The sequence below is a fragment of the Neolamprologus multifasciatus genome, chromosome 4 (genome assembly GCF_963576455.1).
Source record: "Neolamprologus multifasciatus chromosome 4, fNeoMul1.2, whole genome shotgun sequence".
NCBI lineage: Eukaryota > Metazoa > Chordata > Actinopteri > Cichliformes > Cichlidae > Neolamprologus > Neolamprologus multifasciatus.
This window is the reverse complement of record NC_140442.1, coordinates 19,535,155-19,558,601: the sequence shown is the minus strand read 5'-3', so window position 1 is coordinate 19,558,601 and position 23,447 is coordinate 19,535,155. Positions and strand designations below refer to the sequence as shown.

At 40.9% G+C, this 23,447-nt stretch overlaps 4 protein-coding genes across 28 annotated transcripts in view; 3 read left to right on the top strand and 1 right to left on the bottom strand.

Annotated features, from left to right (window-relative positions):
• The first annotated feature begins 1,062 nt into the window (after positions 1 to 1,062).
• spsb3a (splA/ryanodine receptor domain and SOCS box containing 3a) lies at positions 1,063 to 8,504 on the top strand. Of its 2 annotated transcripts, none has more exons than XM_085155942.1 (7): positions 1,063 to 1,310; positions 2,060 to 2,266; positions 3,592 to 3,775; positions 3,859 to 4,046; positions 4,147 to 4,249; positions 4,340 to 4,465; positions 5,018 to 8,504. In XM_085155942.1, exons 2-7 carry the CDS (start codon positions 2,141 to 2,143, stop codon positions 5,407 to 5,409), a joined length of 1,119 nt encoding a protein of 372 aa, XP_085012068.1. In that variant the 5' UTR covers positions 1,063 to 1,310; positions 2,060 to 2,140; the 3' UTR covers positions 5,410 to 8,504. The 2 variants fall into 2 exon arrangements, with proteins under 2 accessions (XP_085012068.1, XP_085012067.1); XM_085155941.1 differs by having other exon boundaries at positions 1,067 to 1,310; positions 2,057 to 2,266.
• Positions 8,505 to 9,564: 1,060 nt separating this feature from the next.
• Positions 9,565 to 11,350, top strand: mrps34 (mitochondrial ribosomal protein S34). Of its 2 annotated transcripts, none has more exons than XM_085155948.1 (4): positions 9,565 to 9,697; positions 10,198 to 10,565; positions 10,656 to 10,698; positions 10,874 to 11,350. In XM_085155948.1, exons 2-4 carry the CDS (start codon positions 10,248 to 10,250, stop codon positions 11,170 to 11,172), a joined length of 660 nt encoding a protein of 219 aa, XP_085012074.1. In that variant the 5' UTR covers positions 9,565 to 9,697; positions 10,198 to 10,247; the 3' UTR covers positions 11,173 to 11,350. The 2 variants fall into 2 exon arrangements, with proteins under 2 accessions (XP_085012074.1, XP_085012075.1); XM_085155949.1 differs by having other exon boundaries at positions 9,607 to 9,697; positions 10,226 to 10,565.
• Positions 11,351 to 15,347: 3,997 nt separating this feature from the next.
• Positions 15,348 to 20,027, top strand: nme3 (NME/NM23 nucleoside diphosphate kinase 3). Of its 2 annotated transcripts, none has more exons than XM_085155946.1 (5): positions 15,348 to 15,493; positions 17,297 to 17,427; positions 17,528 to 17,629; positions 17,743 to 17,855; positions 19,256 to 20,027. In XM_085155946.1, the coding sequence occupies exons 1-5, from the start codon at positions 15,448 to 15,450 to the stop codon at positions 19,371 to 19,373; spliced, it is 510 nt and encodes a 169-aa protein (XP_085012072.1). In that variant the 5' UTR covers positions 15,348 to 15,447; the 3' UTR covers positions 19,374 to 20,027. The 2 variants fall into 2 exon arrangements, with proteins under 2 accessions (XP_085012072.1, XP_085012073.1); XM_085155947.1 differs by lacking the exon at positions 15,348 to 15,493 and adding an exon at positions 15,646 to 15,939.
• The window catches only part of mapk8ip3 (mitogen-activated protein kinase 8 interacting protein 3), a 32,678-nt gene continuing 28,895 nt past the window's right edge, over positions 19,665 to 23,447 (bottom strand). For 20 of the 22 annotated variants that reach the window (XM_085155916.1, XM_085155921.1, XM_085155929.1 and 17 more), the window contains 4 exons: positions 23,259 to 23,297; positions 22,652 to 22,816; positions 22,158 to 22,304; positions 19,665 to 21,256 (listed from right to left, as the gene is read on the bottom strand). In XM_085155916.1, coding sequence (XP_085012042.1) covers positions 21,126 to 21,256; positions 22,158 to 22,304; positions 22,652 to 22,816; positions 23,259 to 23,297 — 482 coding nt within the window. In that variant the 3' untranslated portion in view covers positions 19,665 to 21,125. The remainder of the gene's footprint in view (positions 21,257 to 22,157; positions 22,305 to 22,651; positions 22,817 to 23,258; positions 23,298 to 23,447) is intronic. The other 2 variants (XM_085155937.1, XM_085155922.1) reach the window with 1 other exon arrangement.

The window sequence follows — 23,447 nt, the reverse complement described above, 5'->3', positions numbered from 1 at the left end:
CTGCATGACCACAGTGTGCCCATCTTCTGACTCCAGCAGAATGTTATGTCACTAAGCTCAAATCATCTCAAACTGTTTTGTTTTGTTTTTTTGGGGGTTTTTTTGTGTGTGTGTGTGTGTTTTACGCAATACTGAAATAATTATATTCAAATGAACTCCACAGTCACCTCAATCATATAGAGCACTTTTGGGATGTGGTGGAATAGAAGATTCACATCATGGATGTGCAGCCAACAAATCTGCAAACAACTCTGTGATATTGCCAAGTCAATATGGGATATATGGAGGACTGTTGACAAAATCTATGCCATGAAGAATTAAGTCTGTTCTGCAGGTGACAGGGGGTTTCTAATAAAGTGTGCAGCTGACTCACTGGACACTTTATTAGTCCAGTGGATTTGCTAAGCAGCTGAGATGAGGCCCAACATTAAATAAATAAGGATTATGTTCAAATTCTATCACGCAAAGCTAATTTAGTGAAGTCCGAGAATATATAGTGATCCTATTGACTGTATCAACTGATATTGGTATTGATCAATACTAGCGGATTAGATCAATAGTTTGTTTCTATCCTCTAAGTTCAGTATGTAGCACATGCCTCAAACATGCACCATGAAAAATGTCAGAACCTTTTTGTATTGACTGTCACATCTATTTAATTTATAACCTATAAAGTCCATTAACAGAGGCTGACCCAGAGTCCTTTAAGCGGGCACATTTACACTCAGGGTCTCCAAAAAACCCAGTTTTTGAAAATATGTGAAAACCTGAAATGTGTGTTTTGTTGTGTCAAATAAGTAAATAAGTTGTAGAAAGTTTAAAAAAAAAAACCCAGTGATTTATTGTTCAAAATGTGCAAATCAATTATAATTCATCCAATAAATCATGACACAATGCATTCGCCTTCAGCTGGCTTTATGGGCGTTATTGGTATCGGCAATAAGGGCCTTCTATTTACTTGGTATCGGATCGATACCAAAATTTGCAGTATTTTACCATGTTAATGCCCTAAATGTTCTCCACTGCGGTAGATAGCTGTTTTTACGGCTGAGTACAATGACTCCAGTCACTCCTGGCTGCTGAGATGATGACAGGAGTCTGTCATGTGTGCAGAAAACTTCCTGCGCCGCAGCTCCTCCTCAGCCTGCCTGTTATTGTTTACGGTCGCACTCATGAAAAGTAGGTCATGGAAAACAGAAGCCCGGCGCGCTGTCTTGTCTGAACTAGCTTGTAATACGAGACACTCAAGGGACGACGTCTTTGCGGGTTTAGCGGTTTTTATGTAGAAACTGAATGTGACCAACAATCAGGTAATAAGAACGTCTCGCTTTTATTTTTCAGCAATGGTAGCAGCGAGTAGCTAACGAAAGCTAACTAGCTAGCCTAAACAGGTTTGACCGATTTCTTCATGCATGTCATCCGATAAATTGCGACTTTATGTGCCTTAGATGTATTCCCCGTGTTGTAATGTAAATACGTATCAATAATAACCAGTAAAGTGCTTCTGACCTTGTTATTACCAGCTAACACGTTCATACATGCGCGGCTCTGCTGGCTAGCCAGGTAGCTAGCTTTAGCTGTTTGTGTTAGTTAGTTTAAAAAATGCTATTTGTGAAAAATAGTCTCCTACATAAACAAGGGTGTAATAATTTTTACTTGTGATATAATTGATTTGTGGACAAAGTTAGCCTATGCTATGCTGACATGGTGATGTGTGTAAGCGTTAGCCGATACAGAGGGGATGTTTCAGTGGGATACGGCTAATGCTGCTCTGAAAATGCTTTCTGAAATGTCTTAAATAACATAGATTAAACATGTGATTCGAGGTCGGGTTGCAGGATTAATTTAAAATATAGCACTACAAATGCGTGGTGTAGGAAATGTTGCCATACAGACAAGCTAGGATATATGAATAATACACATTATACGTCACACGGGGTCTGCAGACAGATGCACGCCTCTGTCGTTCAGTACTAAAAGCAGCTCAGTTAATGTGAGTTTGTTTTTTGGGGGTTTTTTCCCCCCAAGATAATCATATTGCATTGTTGTCTTTCAGCAGCTGGACTGATGCCGTTCTTCCAACATCTGGACTAAACCTCAGCAGACTGGCAGGTTCTTCCTACAGTGTGACTCTGCTGCCATGTCCAGGAGAAGCAGGAACAGTCGTGCATGGAGATATGTGTGGGGAGGCATACGGAGGGATGCTGATGCCCGGGCCCTTGTGTTGGCTTCTGAGAGTGAAGAATGGAACTATGATCGCCTTGAGGTTAGGGCTGGGCGATATGGCCTAAAATCCATATTACGGTATAATTTGAAGCATGTGTGGCAACGATATATATCGCGATATATTCTTTTCTTCTGTATAACGTATTTTACACACTATGAGGCACACTTAAAATCCTTTAATTTTCTCAAAAAACCACAGTGCGCCTTATGTATGAATTCTGGTTGCGCTTACTGACCTTTTTATTAGCATTACGGCTACCTTGCGGAGTAATCCGGGTCCAAAACTCCATCCCTTCAGGTCCCAAAGTCAAACGAACACTGCAACATCACTGAGAGTTAAAAACTGTCTAAATTCTTTAATAATCTTTAATAAATCTTTAATAAAATGACCAGTGTTGCTGCTTTACCAGGTGCAACAATTAAGTTTTACATCCAGGCATCCATGAAAACTTAAAATTTATTAAATTCAACTGGGTTAGAAGTTAGCAGGAAGTTAGCTCGCTAGTTTCCACCTAAACATGATATGCCATGTTCTGACTGAGAGATTTCTGAAAAAATTAAAATGTACAGCTCTGCTGTCACTTCCAACATAAATGAAGACCGGAAACTAAACAGCAGTGACGTTTGTAGGGTTACTGAAGTTGAGCTAGCTGGTATATAATCATATGCTACGTGATTGCTAGCAAAACAGCTACGTTAGCATAACATTAGCACAGTGAAGCTGAAGGATGAGCTTTTTTCCACTCGATAAAAGTTAACATGAGGGTTTCTACTGGTTAGGGACAAATGCAATTGCATGGCAGGATGCTATAAACGGACCAAACTTCAGTCAGGAGAACAACTGAGATAATCCATCCACAATACGAGGTTAGTCATTAATATACTGCAACAACATGGGAATAGAGCAGCTGCGAGAGAATTCAGCATTAATGAATCAATGTTACAGAAGTGGAGGAAGCGCAGTTTTTGGCTTTCCCCATATTCCAAAAGTGCTTTGTCTCTTTGCTATTATTGTTGCCCAGCATAATTTGCAGATGATGTTGTTTGCAGCCGCTGCTATGCTTTTGACCAAAACAGGCGCAGCTTGATGACACCATCAACATGCGCTATCGCGGTAGAGCGGTATAGTCAAAATCTCTACCGTTGGCCAAATTTATATCATTTCTACCGTATACCGTTTATACCGCCCACCCCTACTTGAGATGTTTCTATGCTGAAAGGATATTGATGGAAAGCATTGTTTGCCTCCTCCAATGCAGCATCCCCATTTAGCATTTTTTCGTAGGCTGACAGTGAAGTCTGTGCATAAATAACACTGCAGACAGTTCATTTTGCTCTTTTTATTTCTTCATTGTTGCTCCAAAGTACGCAAGTGATTCAGACTCTGAGGGAGACTTTTCAGCAGTGATGGTCCCACCGGTCCCCAGCGCAGTACCCGTCACCGGAGAGTCCTACTGTGGTTGTGATTCCCAGGCAGAGACCAGCTACAACCCTCGTCTGCGAGGCTTTCTCCAGGTTAAAGACTGCCACTGTGGAGAGGACGACCAAGGTACACGACAGCTAGGGCAGGACACAGTACATCGTCTTTTGTTATGCTCATTAATATTTAATAAATGAATCGTTATGTTTCAGATTTTGATTGGGTTTGGGATGCCAACAGCCGATCAACGGCAACATTACTGAGCTGCGAAAATCGCAAAGTGAACTTCCACTCTGAATACAGCTGTGGTACAGCTGCAATCCGCGGCTCCAAGGAGCTTGCAGACGGGCAGCACTTCTGGGAAATTAAGATGACGTCCCCAGTGTATGGAACAGACATGGTAAAGCTCGACTTCTTATTTTCCTTACAGTCACCAAAAATTGTCCTAGAAGCAGAAGAAATGTTTATTTGTGCCTAAATGTTTATTTATTTCTGCGCAGATGGTTGGTATCGGTACATCTGATGTCAATCTGGACAAATACAGACATACCTTCTGCAGCCTGCTGGGAAAAGATGCAGACAGCTGGGGGCTTTCTTACACTGGTAACTTAAACACAAGTGCCCCTGATGTAACGGTAGTTGCTCAAGAGGGTTTTTATATTTTAGACATCATTGGTTTTGTTCATTTTCCAGGCTTGTTGCATCATAAAGGAGACAAAATGAACTTCTCCTCACGTTTTGGTCAAGGTTCCATCATTGGAGTTCATCTGGACACGTGGCACGGCACACTTACATTCTTCAAAAATCGAAAGTGCATAGGTTTGTGGAAAATTTTCTACTGATTAGATTACATAAATACTAATTTATTTCTGATTTGTCCTTGGTCACACAGGTCTACAAAATGAGCAGCAACCAGCTTGGAACCACAAACATCCTTGCAATTGCTTTATTTGATAGCAGATTGCTTCCTTTGCCTGTAGTTTGCACAGACGATGCAGATTTATCTGCAAACACTCACCAACTACTTTCCAAGAGGTAGTGAAAGTGTGAAAAGTTGAAAATGCTAGAAACCAAAGCAATTATAAGGAGGTTTTTGGTGACCAATCTTTGCAGCCAGTTTCACCTAGCAACTGGTGGCAACCTCCAGCAACCACTATAAGTTCATAAGCCTTTTTCCATTTTAACTGCAGGTTCCCAGTGTGTTGTGGACCAGCTTGTAAGCCTGTGTGACTCAGCCCTAATAGGTCAACTATATGCAAAGGCGATGCTGTTTAGTGTTTAGTTTAGCTGTTTGTAATATCTTACAAGAATGTGAACTGCAGTGTGCTCCTGAAACTCAATAATACAGGTTTCTCGCCTGTCTTGATCCAGGAGTTGCTGCTACAGAGCTGCAGAATAAGAGGTTTTATCCAATGGCGTGCTCCACAGCGGCGAAGAGCAGCATGAAGGTCATCAGATCCTGCTCTGCACCCACCTCCCTGCTGTACCTGTGCTGTGCTCGTCTTCGCCAGCTGGTGCCAGACTGTATAGACATCCTAGATGTGTTGCCCCTACCACCTGGCCTGCGTCATTTGCTCCACAACAAACTGGGTTGGGTGCTCAGTCTTAACTGCGGCACAATGGAAGAGACCCCAGATGGGGCTGAGCAGTCCTCACGTTTGCCTGTCCCCGCCTTGGCAGGACCGTCCTCCTCTGAGAGCGACTCAGAGGGTTGTTCGTCCGATCCGGAGGCCTGTCAGAGGAAGAGATGCCGCTGGACATGACTGGGCGACTCGCATCCTACCTCCCCTTAAACACTGGCAGACATTAGTCTCCTTTGGCATCTGAATTAGTGTTACTGAACTGCCTCAAGCTTTCTTTATTAGTGTCGTCTGGAGAAAGTAACGAGGGCGGTCGAGCGGAGGGAACTAAACGTCGGTGGAAAACTGTGATCTTCTCTTATGCCATTCGTCATGCTCATCACATGTTGAGTATCAAAGCCAGCTTCAATAAAAGGTGAAAATATACCATGTTATTTTGTTATGGGTGGATGTGGTGGTCATCAAAATGGGGAGGGTTAAAAAAAACAGATACTGTATAGAAATTTTCTGTATTTTCATCCCGTATCCTGCATTTAATGTCTGTTTTTCTCACTTTAAATGTTGTCAGTGAGTTATCAGAGGACTTTGTTACTTGTTTCAATGGCATCTGCAAGTTTCTCCTATGTTGCTCAGAATCAGCTGATATTCTATATTTTGTAACTACTGTTCGCTCCTTAAATGCTAAAAGTTAACAGTAAATGAACCTGAGTGCACTTTGCAGCTTTTAGCCTTAAAAAAAAAAGCGTTAATGTTTGAGCAAGGCATGCACCTCTCACGACACATCAGATAATCGTCATTTCTTGAAAAATATATGTTATATGTTACATTCATGGAGACATCATCCATCTAGCTTCCAGCTTTTTTTTCCTTCTAAAAAGCTGTGTGCATTATTTAGTGTAGCCTTTTAATGCTGATATTTTAACATTTTCATTGCTGTTACTTTTTATGTTTTAAAAGTCAAAGTTTCTTTCTTTCTAGATCCATCATCAAGCTATTATTTTGGTATGTCTGTTTATTCAGCTCTTTTTTTTAAAAAAAAAAAGACTTTGTCAAAAAGCAGCTTTTCTGGCCCCGAATTAAGTTTAAGCTCTGTGTTGTAAATCCACTCCAGTGCAGTGGATGAGCAGAAAATAGTAAATATGAAATTGTGTACAGAAAGATATCCATCCTCCTGCTGTGTAATCTGCTCCCACACTATGTGTTTAATATGAATACGGTTCACTTTGTCCAAATATGGGTTTATATAGCTAAAGGTGTCATCATTGTGACAGACTCTGTGCTACTACTGCTACAATGACCATTGAGACTGAGACCGTGCACAGTCAGGTCGAGGAGTCTGTGAAAAGGATTGTTTTGCCTCTGTTCACCACCACAGTCGATCTGAAGTGAAGCAGTCAAGCTGCGACTGAAGTGTAGACGTATCAAGAGACTTAATATCCTTTTTTTCTCTCATTTTCAATGGCGATCGTGGCTCAAGAGTTGGCAGTTTGTCTTGTAATCGGAAGGTTGCCGGTTCGAGGTCCAACAGTCTCGGTTGTTGTGTCCTTGGGCAAGACACTTCACCCATTGCCTACTGGTGGTGGTAAGAGGGCCCGGTGACGCCAGTGTCCGGCAGCCTCGCCTCTGTCAGTGCGCCCCAGGGCAGCTGTGGCTACAATGTAGCTTGCCATCACCAGTGTGTGAATGGGTGGGTGACTAAATGTGTAAAGCGCTTTGGGGTCCTTGGGGACTAGTAAAGCGCTATACAAATACAGGCCATTTACTATTCAAAAGTAACACGGATGAGCCTGAGATGTCCTCGCGTACATCTTATTTTCCACTCAGGCGGTGGACAGAGGCAACATCACCTAAACTGCATCACTGCCCAAAAACCTGACTGTAGCCATGTTTTGCTTGATTCATCGATTATTGGGACATTATACCTTTTAGAAAATGTTATGTTTCAATAATCTCCTGGGACCATAAATGGTAAAAAAAAGATGGACATAGCGTCACCAAGAATTTCTGCTGTTGCCGTCTTGGCATTTTGGTATCCAGTGCAATGAGAAGGAGGCGGAGTTGACTATAAAACCGCATGTGAGCATGTCCTGGATAATCCACCTTTCTTACACATGCAGTGCTTAACAAATTTACCAGACCACCAGTCATAAAAAAGTCAACCATAATATTCAACCACTACAGCTTAAATAACTGTAATTTGGCATATTGTTAAAAATTAATAATGTTTTTGCTATTTTTTTCAGATTTTTAAAAAATAAAACAGTAAATATTCTAAAAAAATCCAATCATTAGGATTTTGGTAATTCTGAGTACTGATAATTTAGGGCAGCTGTGGCGTAAACCTTTCACTGGGAGGTGATCTGAGAAATTTGCTAAGCACTGTGGAAGGAGTCAAATTTACAAAATAGATTTAATGCTCTTTAGAACATTAAATCTATTGCAGCAAAGTGTTTACAGATCTCCCAGCAGGGGGGGCATTTCCCCAGAGATTACTATGGGACCAGAAGTCTTTTAGGAACCACAGGTATCGCCCCCTGGTGGCTTCTGTTCAGACCTGAGACACTTAGTCCATCTTTTATACTGTTGATGGCTGGGACTACCATAAAAGTGTAAACATGCATGCTGCAGCCATGTTTTGCAGCTTGCCCTAATATATACAAACACTTTTTGTATATAAATGTTTTTCAGTACAGAAAAGCTGAGAGTACTTGATGGGTATTTGAGTATTTGAGTGTTCATGAATGACAGCCTGGGGTACGGTGAGACATGTGGGTCAGATATGTAAATAGATTCTCTGTAGTCGCAAACCATAATAATGAAACATTAGTGTTTTTCCCGGAGGTCAGACACCCGTTTCTGATGTCCTCAAAGTTCTTGGTTTCAGTACAGTGATACAAATACCTAAGGTACTATGCAACACAAGCATTCTCTGAGGCAGTGGGTGAGGTTAGGGAGTCATTATGGAGCAGCAGGGATAGTACCAGAGGACCATGCTCATCACTCACAAGCCACAGATCATCTAGTTGAGTAAAATCTTTCAGCCACCTCGTCCTCCATATAGAGTAATGTAACCACCAGGAAGTTAATCGTGGTCCAGCAGATGAATTTGTCTTCACATCGATGCATCAAAGCACTTTTTTCTTACTGTTTTACTGTAAATTCTAAATGTTTCTTCTATACTGTGTCATATTATTAATACTGTATGTGAGGGCCTTCACTTGCCTTTCTCTGTATCAGCATGATTTTCAGCTGAAAATAAAATGAATGCTAAATATGCAGCATGGGCTCCATTTGTTCATTTAGTAGCAGCAAATTTGTTTTTTGCTGGTCAATTGGGCGCTTGTTAAAGAGGTCGGGTTTTTGTTGTGAATGTTTCTGCAGCTGACAGTGACTCATTGCTGTTTGTGTCTCATTTCTCACAGCACACTCATCTTCCCCATCCTCCTGTGTTCTTTAGTAATGACGATAAGTCCTTTGTTTACTGTCTGGTGTTAATCTGCACTCACAGACACTTTGTTAGGTACACCTTAGTGGTCCCGAGTTTGGCCCTCTGTTGCCTGTAGAACTACTTAGTTCATTGTGGCATAGATTCAACATTTAACATCCTAAAAGTGCTCTGTGGTGACTGGAGAAATCTCAGCAGATGAACATTTTCTGAAATGTTCAAAGCTCCCCCCTCTGACACTAAGAACCAAAGTTCAGAGTCACTTAAATCTCCTTTGTTGATGCTCACTTTAAACTTGAGCAGGTCTCTGTCTACATGCCTAAATGCATTTGCATTTCAGGATATTGATTATTGATTATTATAAATGCACATTAAAGAAAGCTTAACAATTAATATTACATATAGTTGAAAATAAGTTTATTTTCTTTTGGGGGATTTAATTTTGAAAATGACTCACAAAAAATGTTTTCACCTGTCATTCATTTCAACTGCCTGTAAGTTTTCTTTGCATTTGGTTTAAGGAAAAGGACATACAGCAAGCAAAATAGGACTAAGACAGACGGGCTAGTGGCTCTTGTGGTCCTGCATAGAGGGTGAATAAACGGTGAATTATTGCGATAAGAAGGAAGGAATATCGATATTTATAACAAATAAATTAATACATAAAGTTACTTAAATGAAAGTTTGGAAACTGAGATGACGAGAGGACCCATAAACCCACTGCATCTTAAAAACACATTAATTGGTGGTTTTGTATTTAAAATACTTTGTTTTTACTGTGTTCGTGTGTGATCGCCTGGCATACGTTTTACTGGCTAATCTAAGCTCTCTTATGAAATGATAATTTTTCATTTCTTAATTTTTTTAAATAATTTTTCGTGAAGAGGGAACTTCTCCTTACACGGAACAAAAGCACGCTGGCTGTTCCCACGGACCATTTTATGCCCGGACCAAGAGCGCGTCGGAAGCTCTGCACCTTGCTTGCGGAGGTCAAGTAGCGGCAGTTCTCTTCTGGGGATTTTCCAGGTATTTAATGCAGATATTTAATGGTTTTAAACACTTTCGATAGTAGCTCACTGCTATGGATAACAAATGTTTGGAACGACTTATAACTGGTGTTATTTAGCACGGAGCCGGGAACACCGGCTAACAGGATGCTCTCCATTTGATTGCAGTTTTATTTAGTTTCTCTAACAGGTCAAAGACATAATTCAAGATCAGCTATGACATGATTTCTTTTTATTTATTTTTCAGGATAATCACTACTACCACTACTAATCACTAGTGTACATATATTTATATTTATAGATACATATATATTTAGTCATCTTTTCTCTTTTACCATGTCTCTCTAATATTTAGCTCCTTACTATTTTTATATTTTTATATTTTATTTTATTATATTTTATTATATTTTCTCCTACTGTATCATGCTGCTGAGTGACTGCTGCTCGTCAAACACATTTCATTGCAATGTTGACCCTGTGCTAACTTGCATATGACAAATAAAACTGAACTGAACTGAGGATAATCGCTGACCCGTGTCTGTCGTAGCTGTGAGGAAGACACCGCAGTTATGGTGAAGAAGAAGAGACTTCGCCTAATCGCGGAGATGGCTCGGAAGATCCGGGCGTACAGAGAGCTCAAGTCCCGGCCCCGGGAGTCCCAGAAGTACGCCTTGGACTACGAGACAATGAAGCGGCCCTTCACGGGGAAGATGCTGCCGGTGTTAGCATGGCAGGATGTCCGCAGGGAGAGCCGCCTCTTCTCCCTGCTGGCCGGGATGAGGCTGTTCGGAGTCGGCCGACTCTTCACCCGCAAGTCCTGGCTGGAGGACCACTCCGAGCCCAGCTACTGGCAGATCACCAAGGTCAAGGTGGACTACACATCCGAGGTGAGAGCATGGAGCCTGCACACTGTTATGCTAGATAACAGTGAGATTCCTGTTACTAAAGGAATGGAAACTATTCCTTGTGTTTTGTAGAACATGGATCACGGCAAAGCGTGGGGCATCCTCACTTATAAAGGTAAGATTAGTTTTATCTATTAATAATAATAATAGCACTGTTTATGGTCATTGTAGCCTGTGTTGTCTTATTTGTTTTTACTATAACAGACATTTTAATCAGTATTTTATGAATATCTGTGTTCCCTGAAGTGTTTGATTTGGTAAATATTCTCCAAACAAACTATTGTTTTCAGGGAAAAAGGAGAGCGAGGTCAAAGAGATGGACAAGGTGATGTACCATGACTGGCGCCGGATTCCCAAACACATGGAGCAGCAGTTTAAGGACTTTGAGCCTCTGCCCGAGCCGCCGGTCCGATACGTCACCTACCCTCCCCTGCTCCGCGCAATGCTGCTGGCACAACAGAAGAAAGCAGGAGGCAGCAGAGCGGCAGAGGAGCCCGTCCTGCCTTTACAGAGGGATGTTCTACTTAACAAAGACTATTTCCACACACAGGAACAAGAGCGACAGAGGAAAGAGGGGACTGCGGTGTAATGGCTTCACTTTAATGTTTACCAATCCTGGATATTTTTGGACTAGATCATTGTTGACAAATGCTTCTCAATATCTGGCTGAATCTTCCACTCAGAATACTTCTCTGTGGGTCTGATGCAGGCCCTTGTGCGTGTGTGTTATTGTTGTATGCTGAATATTAAATTTGAGATGAAATGTAGCCCCTTTTAAGTTATTTCTGTTGTTTTTATGTGCAGGTAATTACAGCTGCATCACATCACAGTCCACAGCAAACTTGTAACTTTGACTTGGATATATTCTGGTTAAGATCTGAGAAAAAGCCCAGCAGCCTTATCAGAGTATATAAGTAAACAGTAGCCTTTAGTCGTTTTCTTGTATAATAATACAATTAAAATGACTGAAGGGGACATTTGCATGATGTTGCAGTTCATACAGTGTTTTTCAACATTTGACCCCAAAGCTGCATCTGCTACCAAGCTAACCTACATAGTCACTTCGCAAATTATGTTAAACATGGAGTCACTGGTGGTTTTTAGTATACTGCTGCCATTCTGCTGGCTTATTGCATTTCCTGTGATTTGTGTTTTAAGAAGGCAAACCTTTTCCAGGATATTAAAAGTACATTTTAATGAAAAGGATCCTAATCCAGTGTAGAGTGTCGTACCACTGGTCAGATTCAGACATAAATAATAAATGAAGGCATCTGTTCATCAACTATCTCAACAACTATTCATCTGATCTGCTTAAAAATGTGCATATGTATTGCTACGGACCAAGGTGAGAACAATGTGGAGATTGGGGTCAGTACAGCTCCTGGGTGTGAAAAGTCACATCAGTGTCTTACATGAGTATAATGGCCAGCTGGTGGCACACTCTGCTAGTTAGAAAAACAATTTCAACAAAGAAAGTTGAAATGTTGAGATACCTAATTTAAAATTTCAAGATAATCTGAAAATTTGAATGATAATTGTACAACACAATTTTTCCATAAGCTACCCATCTGTCATCACACCTGTTTTCAAAACACCGTAAAGAGCCGTAAAAATACACAGCTTAAAAAAATAGGTGATATTAAGGTGGAGTCCATCTTCCATATACAGTCTGTGTTTCTCCCCGTTATTGGGTAAATAGGTGAAGCCTGTCAATCAGGCAGCAAGCTAAGACCCCCACCCCAGCCCGCTGCCTCACCATGGGCAACTCCATCAATGTGTGTTGCTGTTCTGTTTAATTACATTTTATATACAAATGAGGACAGAAAAATTAGTCCCCCTATTAAATTTCATTTACAAAAAGAAGGAAAAAAGTAGCTCCCAAATAATGTTAAACTATACAAGTTTTTTAACACAGATTTTCTAAACATCACAGTCTTATTTTGGATGCTTGTATTATTTTATTTTGCACACAGAAACAAAATTATTTTGCAAAAAGGCCAAAGTTATTTAAAAGTAATTTTTTAAAATTAAAATGATAACAACACACCATTATGAATTACTGCTCCATACATAATTCATTTCTTTTTACATATCTCAAACATATTATTCATAACCCTATTATCATCATATTTTCACTTCAGAATATTGCAAAAAAAAATAAATTATAGGTTAGCTTCCCCCAAATGTTTCTCCCTTTATCTTTGCCCATAGATTGCCACCGTTTGTGTGTCTGCATTTATGTTGGAATGAATGTCTGACTGTGTGGTTGATTATGTGTCTCTTTGTTTGAACATGTATATTTATCATGTGGTTTTTAAAACTGTGAAGCACTCTGTAACTTTGTGTTTTTAATAGTGTTGTACAAACAACGTTAACATTTCCAGTTATCACAATATGTGATTGCAGTTTTTGCTGCCCAGCGTGGCACAACCAGTTATTAGGCACATGTGGCAACTGTATTTCACATATATCTATCTATCTATCTATCTATCTATCTATCTATCTATCTATCTATCTATCTATCTATCTATCTATCTATCTATCTATCTATCTATCTATCTATCTATCTATCTTGAATAAATTTACTCATTTTCCTTTTTTAAACAAGGGTAAAAAAGGTTTTCTGAATCTGAAAACGTTTTATTCATTCATTCTTCTTCTTATTGCCCATTAAATTATCTAATAATGAATTGTTATATTAATTTCTATATAAATAATGTAATGTAAATGAATATACTAATATGTATTTTATTGCACAATTAAAGATTAAATCCCTAAATGCTTTGATGTTCTTGATGTGCCAGACTATCTTTGTCCTCCACACTTTTTACACTCAAACTCTTATCGCATTCACAAAGTTACAATAAAGAAGTTATTTGATGTAAAACCAACATTTTTAAAATTGCTTTTGGTTAATTTTTGCCTGTTTTATGACTTGTTATCCTATGTGCAGCACTTGTGATTCTCTGTCTAGAAAGGTGCTATATAAATAAAATTTTACTTACTGTTGATATGAGCCAAATATTTTACTGCTACTATTCATAACCATCATCATTACCATTGCATTAATAACATAATCTACAGCATTGATATTGCATTCAGATGTTTAAACATACTGGCACCATATTAACCTTTATTACAGGTGCAGTTATAACTATTTTTATACACACCTTGCAGTTTTTTCTTATTAAAGAGTTAAAGCTCAGTCAGTAATTGAAGGTCAGAAGCTTCGTCCGGCGCTATGTCCAGACGATCTATTGTGCAAAGTGACTTAGAGCTATGGAAGGATTGCCTACACGCTTACAAGACACATATGCCATGTTATTCATTATTATCTTTTATTTGTTTATATCCTTTGTATTAAGCTTTGAGTAGTGGCATTTGATTAAAGCATTTATTCAATATATTACATATATAGTTTCAGTTAGGTTGTTATACATATGAGAGTGGCCTCTGTCTGGTTGTGAGTTTTAGTAGGCGAGGTGAGAGGTGAGACAGAGTGCAATTGAGGTTGACACACCCACGCACACACATCGTAGGTAGATTCATTTCTAGGTAAGAGTTCAGACATATTTTGCAAGCTTGCAACTGCATTTGGTGCCTGGATAAGTGATAGTTTGTTGTAGGACGTGCTCTGATGTTCCAGAGATAAGCGAGGGTAAGATGAGCTACCGGATGCGCCTGGCGTGGAGACGAAGAGAATGTTCTTTTCAAATGTGTCAAAAGTCGTTACCAGAACATTTGTGGTTTTGAAACTTATGCATGTATTGTATCTGCTTTGACGCATGAGGGGGCGTCATAAATAATACCCTGATGTTATAAAAAACAACTGCTTGTGTATTATTGGGCAGAGATCGATGCTGGTTGTGTGCGGTGTTCATCCCCCACGCGTGTGTTCATTAAAATCATCGTTCGACCAAACTCTCCTGGACCATCGTTGTTTTGTTCTCATCCTCAATATTCTGGACACGCGACATTACTTATTTGTATTTATTCTACATCTCACTCTGGGAAAATTGATAGTATGGATAACACCTTTGGCACTGGTATCATCAGGGCTGGGAGCAGAACATGTGAACTGCCTGTCAGTTTATAAAGAAATGTAGCTACAGTTATAAAAGCGCACAAATATTTGTCTTAGACTGCAAATGCCAAACAGGAGAGACATTGTCTCTCTGTGCACGATCGATGAACTTGTCACACACAAGAACAGCTCATGGTGAGCATACAATACCCTCAAACACATTACCATTGTGTTTGTTTGGCAAGGGCCGTGGCCCTTTTCAAGCAGGGCCATGCTTTCAAACCAGCTGCACAAACTGATGATGTATTTAGTTTTTAACAGACAGGAGAGATACTTCCCATAGTCTGACCCGTGCATGCCCATCTGTTCAGTGTCATCCTGGACTGCTGCAGCAACACTAAACTACTTTGAACTGATTAATTACATTGAGCTTGCACTGCAATACCTTATTAGATGTTTGCTACCAAACTGCATGAATTACTGCAACTTATAGTTAGAGTATATCAGTATAATTCAGTATACTATGAAGGGATACTTTTTAACAGTGGAAAGCTAAAATCACATCACTTCGTTGTCATTAAAAGTATTCAGATTAAGCACAGCGATGTTGCAGTCATGATATGCTGCTCTCCCCTCCATAAGCTACCTTCATTGGTTGAAAGTATCGGCACTTGGTATCAGATGGAGCAAATTTTGGGAGCGGCATGCCATTGGTCGTTTGCGCCACATGATTTGCAGTTTCAGCCGCTCCTCGCGAGCCCGCGTTTAAGCTACGTGCACGCGCATCCTTCTTTCCTCCTCTTTATCGTACCCGACATTGATCCCCGTCCGCTGACGACAATGATCTGCTTATTTCTGTCCATATTTGCTCAGATCTTTCAGTCAGGTTGGTAATAAACGTGCTTGTATCTGCTCCTCTGTCACTCAGTCTGACTTTCACAGGATCATTTTCTCCCAGGAAACCCTCCGGACAGATGCCTCGGCTAGCTGCAGGCAGCGGCACAGTTAACCGGTACAGCAGTGGTGTTGTGTTGCCTTTACTAACTTTAGTTTGACAGAAGAAACTCGGACTGACTAGTGGTTAGTTTTTCTATGACCGTGGGTGATACTGCAGTGTGGCCAGCTTGTTAACTAATCTATGCTGAGAGCCGCGTGGTCCACGTGTCCTCCTCAGCGTGAGAAAAGTTGATTCATCATCCTATTAATAGCGCGTGTGTGCGCTGATTGGCTGCTGCAGCAAGAGCTTTGCAATGGGGCCGAGAAAGAGGGGACAGCCAGACCGGTCCGAGCTCGAGGATTTGGTGGCTAAACACGCGAGAATCGAAGAATTTGGTGAGGAACACCCAGAAAGTTGTAAGCGCGAGGTTTGTGGCACGAGGAGCTGAGTGCAATACCGGCAGGGGCGTTAGGTTTGATCCTCCACAGGCCTCCACGGTGTGGGAAATGTAGTGTGGATGAGTGACGAAACGTTTCTCCCACTGAAAACGCTACGTACAGATGAACAGAATCAACCTTTTGGCATTTACTTAGCTGGATGATTGAGCATGCATCAAGACGTAGTGTGGTTAAAACAGCAAATGCATGTAGTGCTTTCAGACGTGTGCACTTTTGTTTGTGAAGTTTTTAAAGGGGCTTTCTGTGCTTATTTTCAACTCTGTATTTCTATTGTTGGGCTCTACTTTGCATTATAATCAGTTCCAAATAATCATTGTAGACGTTTTACTGATCTGGGTGTAGCCATCCAGTTCATCCCTGTGCAAACAAGAGGTTTAAACCAGGGGTGCCAAACATAAGGCTCCAGGGACCAGAATCATCCGGCAATAAATAAACATAAATTTGGGGCTCTTAACTCTATTTAAGACCTCCCCCACAAATCCCCCCAGAAATGTTTCTGTTTTTTTGTTTCCACAGTAAAATAAGTGGTAGCACTTTATAATAATGTCACACTATTAAGCATTAGTAAAGTTTAATTTCTCATTTATATCATTACTCCTCTTTAGCATGTGTTTTATAAATACAGATGTTTATTCAGCTGTTACTGTTTCAACTTGTACTACTATCACTGCTAGCAATAATCATAGTCATGGTCATAGTAATAAAATGTCTGTATTTACAAATTGCATACTGAGGAGTAATGCTATGTAAATGATGAGTTCAGCACTTGCTAATACCTTAATAATGCCAATCTGTGTAACATCATTATATAGTGCTACCAAATATATGCACAAAATACTGTATTTACTGTGAATTAACAAAAAGTTTCCTCCTTATATTTACAGGACAGTTTTGGCAACAAGCTACGAGAGCCTTTTCCGTAATTTTACACATTAATTTCTTGCAGTTTAAGCCCAAAGAGTTGTGCTGACAGCTTTCTTTCATTAACTACAGCAGTGAGAAAACTGGGCTGTACTGTTGCCATCACACTTCCTTTTCTTATATACTGAAAAGACATCAGCGTGGGATAAATGTGGCCCACGCTGATGTCATTCATTGATATTTTGACCAGCTTTGATGTGAGCAGCCAACACTGTAACAGTACATATGTGACATAAAATAAGGAAATGCACAACAGGCCCCCTTTAATGTGTCTATGCGCAGAGTGCAGTGGCTACAAGCAGAATAATTGTAATTGTATTGTCTGCCATTGCTCATTTAAGCTCGAGTTTAAGCACGTTTTATTCGACTCTAGGCTGGACTGGGGTGAATGAACGCACCTTCGTTGCCGTAAAACCAGATGGCGTGCAGCGGAGACTGGTGGGCGAAATCGTGCGTCGTTTTGAGAAGAAAGGCTTCAAACTGGTGGGGCTGAAACTTGTGCAGGTATGCCTGGAGCAGCTCTGTGTTTCCAAAATATTTTGATCTGTGACCCATGAACCACGGTATTATCCATTAATCTGTCGTGTGTGTGTTTGTATACCAGGCCTCAGAGGAGCTTCTTAGGGAACACTACTGGGACCTGAAGAGCAGGCCCTTCTTCGGTGGACTCGTAACCTACATGAGCTCGGGACCAGTTGTTGCGATGGTGAGACTCCTCGACGTGATGTGCACATTGTTCCACGTTGAGGTTTTCGCAGTAGCTAGTGGGGTCACTCCGATTACAGATGTGCTGTAGTGAACCTCTCTGTGCTCCTCCAGGTGTGGCAGGGCTTGGATGTGGTCAAGACTGCACGGAAGATGTTGGGAGAGACCAACCCTGCAGACTCGCTGCCGGGAACCATCCGGGGAGATTTCTGTGTGGAGGTGGGCAGGTGAGCGATTTCACTCTACTTAAAGGAGAATTAGATTTTTATGCCATGCATTTTTTATTTATTTCAATTAAAGCTGAATGTCTCAATTGATTTGTATCATCTCATTCCATTGTGGTGGTACACAGAGGCAAGAACTGTCACTGACTGTCATTGACTGAAGTCTTGCATGAAGAGTTTGCTGATATTAGTTGCAGAGTTCAAATGATAAGTTAATCAGTATACATGGTAATTATTGTAATTTTAAGCTTTCATGCTTTTTTTGGAGCTAACAATCTTAGAAACATGTTGTTTCTAAGGCCTCTGCATGGCCTCTAGTAAGCCTGTGAGGAACCTTTGAGTCTTTTTTGACCAGGATAAGTGCTGCCATTCACATTTTAAACATGCTGTCTCAGAGTGATATTCAAAAACTACTTGTTACAGCTAGACTGTTGTAATTTCTTACCATCAGGATGTTCTAAAAGCTCCCTGAAAAGCCTGCAGTTGATCCCGAATGTGGCATTGAGAGCACTGGCAGAGACTAGAAAGCCTCTATATAGCCTTTGATTTTACACGAGTCCTTAATTACACCTTCCTCTGTCTCTTTCTCCCTCTGTTGTTGGGACTGCTGTCCCTCCTCCTGCACTTCTGCACTGCTGGTGCTAGCAACAACAGCCTCCTGTGACTGCGAGAGCTTGTTATTAGTTGATGCTGGTACTACTGTTGACTGTGCAGCTGCAGCAGCTGCCCCGACAGCTAACATGTCAAAGGACCTTATTATCCTAAGGGCGCCAGTGTACCTTCCTCATCGGTGGCTTGCTTGCTGACACAACATCATCACACGGTCACTTCTATTCATGCTCAGAAAGATAGTCGCCACTCAGACAATACCGACACATAAGCGCTGATATAACATCAGGCTTTAAACCTTCCTTTTTGATAAAGTTATAGTTTGCGCTGGATCAGGTGACCCTGAATCCTCCCTTGTTATAGGCTCAGACTTCTGCAGGACTTCCCATAATGCACTGAGAACTTCTTCTCCACTCACCTCTTTTCACTACTGCATGTCATAGTTTTGTTGTCCCTCTCACAAAGCTCCTGTTTTGTCCTTGTTTCCCTGTGCGCTCCGTTTCCCTTTTCTCTCGTTTTCATAAGGGAACGTGTGATTGTTGGGCCTTTGCTTTGCAAAATAAAATTACCTGTTGTTGTCAATTGGTCCTATATAAATAAAGCTGAATTGAATTACTGTAAACATCTTAAATCAGACTTTTTGAGATGTCTTTATTTGGAAAAATACAGTAAATGATGAGGACAAACATAGGTGAATTGTCCCTCAGACCCCTGCTTATTATTAATGAATGACTGTTTGTGTTTGGGGCAGATGGTATTTCGAGTCTCAGTGTTCTTTACATGTTTGTTGGCAGAAACGTGATCCACGGCAGCGACTCTGTGGAGAGCGCGCAGAAGGAAATCTCTCTGTGGTTTCGTCAGAGCGAGCTTCACCGCTGGGAGAGCAGCAGCAGCCGCTGGCTCTACAACTGACTTTCTGCACAAACACTGTCCGATCGTAAACGTTTTTTTGTTTTTATCATGTAAGGTGGATCACGTCATACCTCAGATGAACTGTTTGGCTTTAGTAGTTTGTAGCTACTTGAAAGCTCATCTCTGCCGTCCTGTATTTCATCTTTTTCATGCATTATTTTATATCTTAAGGGAGGTGAGACGACACTACCAAGCAAAATGCACTAAGCGAGCAATAACCTGGCTTCTGCTTTCTTTCCAGTTTTTGCTTGTTTTTTTCAGTCCACAATATTAAAAAGTAAAACTCAGAACGAGTTTGAGAGGCACTGATGTAAGCAGTTCATGTATGGTACAAACATGTAATGTTTATATGAATTGTGTCCCATAGATTAATGTTTTTTGTATTTTATTTTGGCACTTCTAACTAAACGGGAGCAGTTTACCAACACATTGTCTTTGCCTTACACACACGTTCAGCTTCTTGTACTTTCCAAGTACAAAGTAAAAGTACTTGAATGTAAAGTTTCCAGCTCCCCAAATGCATATAGCCTGTTAAAGTGATGCTGCACTAAATAACGTTTACCTGATTGGTCACGTTTATGCTTTTATTGGCTGTTAAGAAGCTTTATTTTACCATTGTCCAAAAAAAGAATAAACCTAACATACTTTTTAAAATGTTCTTCTTGCTGTGAAGTGAGACACACACACAGACGACACAAACCCGAGTTAATTGTTCTGAGCACACATATGTTTAATATTTAATACACAGAGATAGAGATCAATGCGAGAATTTCCATACTGAACAAAGAGGATGGGTTTCAGTGGAGATTTACACAACTCCCTGTACATACGATGACAACACGCCACTGTTCACCGTCCCATCAACAGCCAGGCAGAGAAATGAGAGAGATGAGATCTGGACTGAACCCTCGACACAGTTGAACTCCTTTTGTATGTGGACACAATCTGACCTTAGAGCCCCATCAGGACTCTTATGGAGGCGACTCATTGTGACATGTGAAGCAACATGTTTTAAGCAGCAGCCGGGAGAACCCAGGCTTCTGCAGGGGGTTGGAAATGGAGTAATTTGACTTCCTATTTGTTCCGTGTATGCTCATCCTGACTTGAACGCCGCACTTTTGTGTGAACTTTGACCTTAAACCGAGGCCTCAGCTTTCTGCTTCCTCGCACACCGTCTAAGAATATGTAGATGCATAAAACGGAGTCCCTGATTGTTAATGGACTGCCAGATGGCCGTTGGTAGGACTGATGTCTACATGCCGGTGTTGCCTTTCCTGCTGCTGCTGTTCTTTTTCCTTATTTTTGTGCATTTTGGGGCTTTGCTTTAAAGTTTTCACTGATGATTAACTAAATGGAGGAAGATGAGGAATAACTCTGGGGCAGATGCAGGAGAATTGAGGTAAATATAGGAAGAGATACAGTGTGCTTACAGGGTGAATATAAGGTTGATACAGAGAAGGGAGGTAGTTATGAGGCTGGGTTACAAAGCTCATGAATCATTACAATGCCCTGCGTGGGACAGAAACAGGATGGCAGGCAGGTTTCTAGGTTTTAAGATCTGGGACAGGAGGGGGTATAATAGTTACAAGGGACGATACACGGCTTTAATGGTCGTTTTAGAGCCAAAGGGGGGACTTTTACATGACCGGGGGAAAATTACAAGGTTTGGGTGGCTGAAAGCTTCTGGGCGGGAGAAGAGATCTCTTTAAGGAGATGGGTGGATGCGTGAGGTGTTAAAGCAGATCTCAGGTGTCACTCGGGTACATAAGACACCTGCCAGACGATGATGTGGCTCCGCTCAGCTTTGCACAAAGTAGGTTTGTTCTGCGAAGCCCCGCCACCACCATTTTCTCCTTCCTCCGTCTCATCATCCTCTCCATCGCCTGAGAAGAAAGAAAAAACAAAGCAGAGCCATGAAAACCTGCAAGCAAACTTTGTGCTCAAATAGTTACATGCATTTTGTGTACTGTTTGAAACTGTTTCGTTCATCATAATTTGATGTGATACTATTGTACTTTTCACGAGTCTAAATACACTCACGTTGCTCTTTCGGACAGCTAATCAGCTTTGCTGTTCAAGCAAAAACAAAGACTGTCTGCTGTTATTTACACTTAACCAACTTACCTGGATGGGCTGCTGTGGTAAAGAAGCAGGCATGAGAAAGTACATAACTATGCTGGTGACATGGATTATAAAAGGCATGTCCTATTCCAGTAGGTTTCTTTAACCTTTAATTAACTAATTACTCATTACTTGCTAATAAACCATCCAAGTCCAAAACCATTACAGGACCAAACGGAAAAGGTACTATTTCCAACTTCTCAAATTAAAAAAACCATGGCTGCTAGGGGTGAGTGGTTCAATCCAGGTATCAGAAACACAAGTACCAATGCTTTTATTGGTATTGCACCGATACTAGTGCCACAGGATCGATAATTTAGTTTGTGAAAATGGAAAAAAACATAAAACGTGTGTTTTGTTGTGTTAATTATTACTGTGGAAAGTAAAAACCACAGTGATTTATCAGCCCTCTCCTACATAAGCTGGCTTTAAAAGTTGTACCTTTATTAGTGTTGGGTACTTACCTTACAATATAAAGTGCCTTGAGGAAACTGTTGTTGTGATTTGGTGCTAAATAAATAAAACTGAATTGAACTGAATAAGTTAAAAGTATGAATATCGGTATTGGTATGGGCAATACTGCATTTACTCGATTTCAGATCGATACCAAAATATGCAGTATTGGATATATGCGCTGGTTTCAGGACAGGTTTGAATGCTCACCTATGCGGAAGTCGATGTAACCCTCGCCACCACTCAGCACCAACACGTTCTGAACACTCTGCGCCTCCGTCTCTGTGGGAGCTGTGGAGCCCTGTCCTTCTGATGGACTGTCCAACACACTGCCATTTAGGGTAGCCAGGACATTGCCTGTCACCAAAAGAAAAAGAAAAACAGGAAAGAAAAATGTTACTGAAAATGACATTTACGTATTGAAAGTGTCACTGATGACACCTTCACAAAGTAACAATTGTAACAAAAACACAATCTTTATTTAACATCAGATTAATATATCAGAAAGGTTTGGAAAGAAGCAGAGCTTAGATAATAAATAGTAACTAACATTTTGAGAGCGATGGAACAGTATTATCACAGATTTGTGATGTCTACATATGTGTCTTTTAACATTTAAGACAAGACGTGTAAATTTAAACATGCCTATTAGTGCACAGTCCATATAAAATTCAGAATTAAAGGGAGCAGAGATTCAGGCCTACCCGGCACAGAGACGAAGAACTTGACAGCATCACGGTGTCCATGGAAACAGAGTTGGGCCTGTGCCATTGAGCAGTAGGGGATGAAGCTGCCGCTGCTCTTCTCAGAGCCATCGTCGCCGTACACGTGGATCACCCCGCCAGAAGATGTAGGTGACACCTTATTGGCTGATAGAGTGAGAGTAAAGGGTAAGAGTACACGAGTAACACGTGTTTGTGAACAAATCACATTTGGTAGGATGACATAATCAAATAAAAATTAATTTTCCACAGATCAACTGAAAACAAAAGATTTTTGAAAAAAAAATCTCAGCTCGCTAAAAGACACCCGCTGCATGCAATGGATTTGTTACGCATAAAAATAAACAAATCATAGACATGCAAAAACAAATCCCGAGTAAAAAGCTGCTTTTAAACTTCAGCAAACTGTGAAATCCTTGCACACAGTGTACTCTATGACCTTCAGCTAAACTGTTGCACTGCTCAAAGAGCTGGACACGTACCCAGAATAAGCACATAGCAGACAAAGTTTAACAGCAAGCGATACGTTGTATCAGGAGACACGGAGGCTCGACCGGGTGAAAAGGAGGTTAGGAGCACTCCCACTTACCCCTCAAACCCAGGAGCTGTCCCCGGTGAAGGACCACCGCTACGGGAGGCGGAGGAGAGTGGAGGGAGAGCGGGAGAAAGAGCACAGCAACAGTAACAGTTACGACGGAGAGTTTGTGAAAGGGGTGAAACCACAGAGGGAAGCAAAGAAAAACAGAAGGTGGAGAAAGTTGGGGAGCTGATGGGGAGA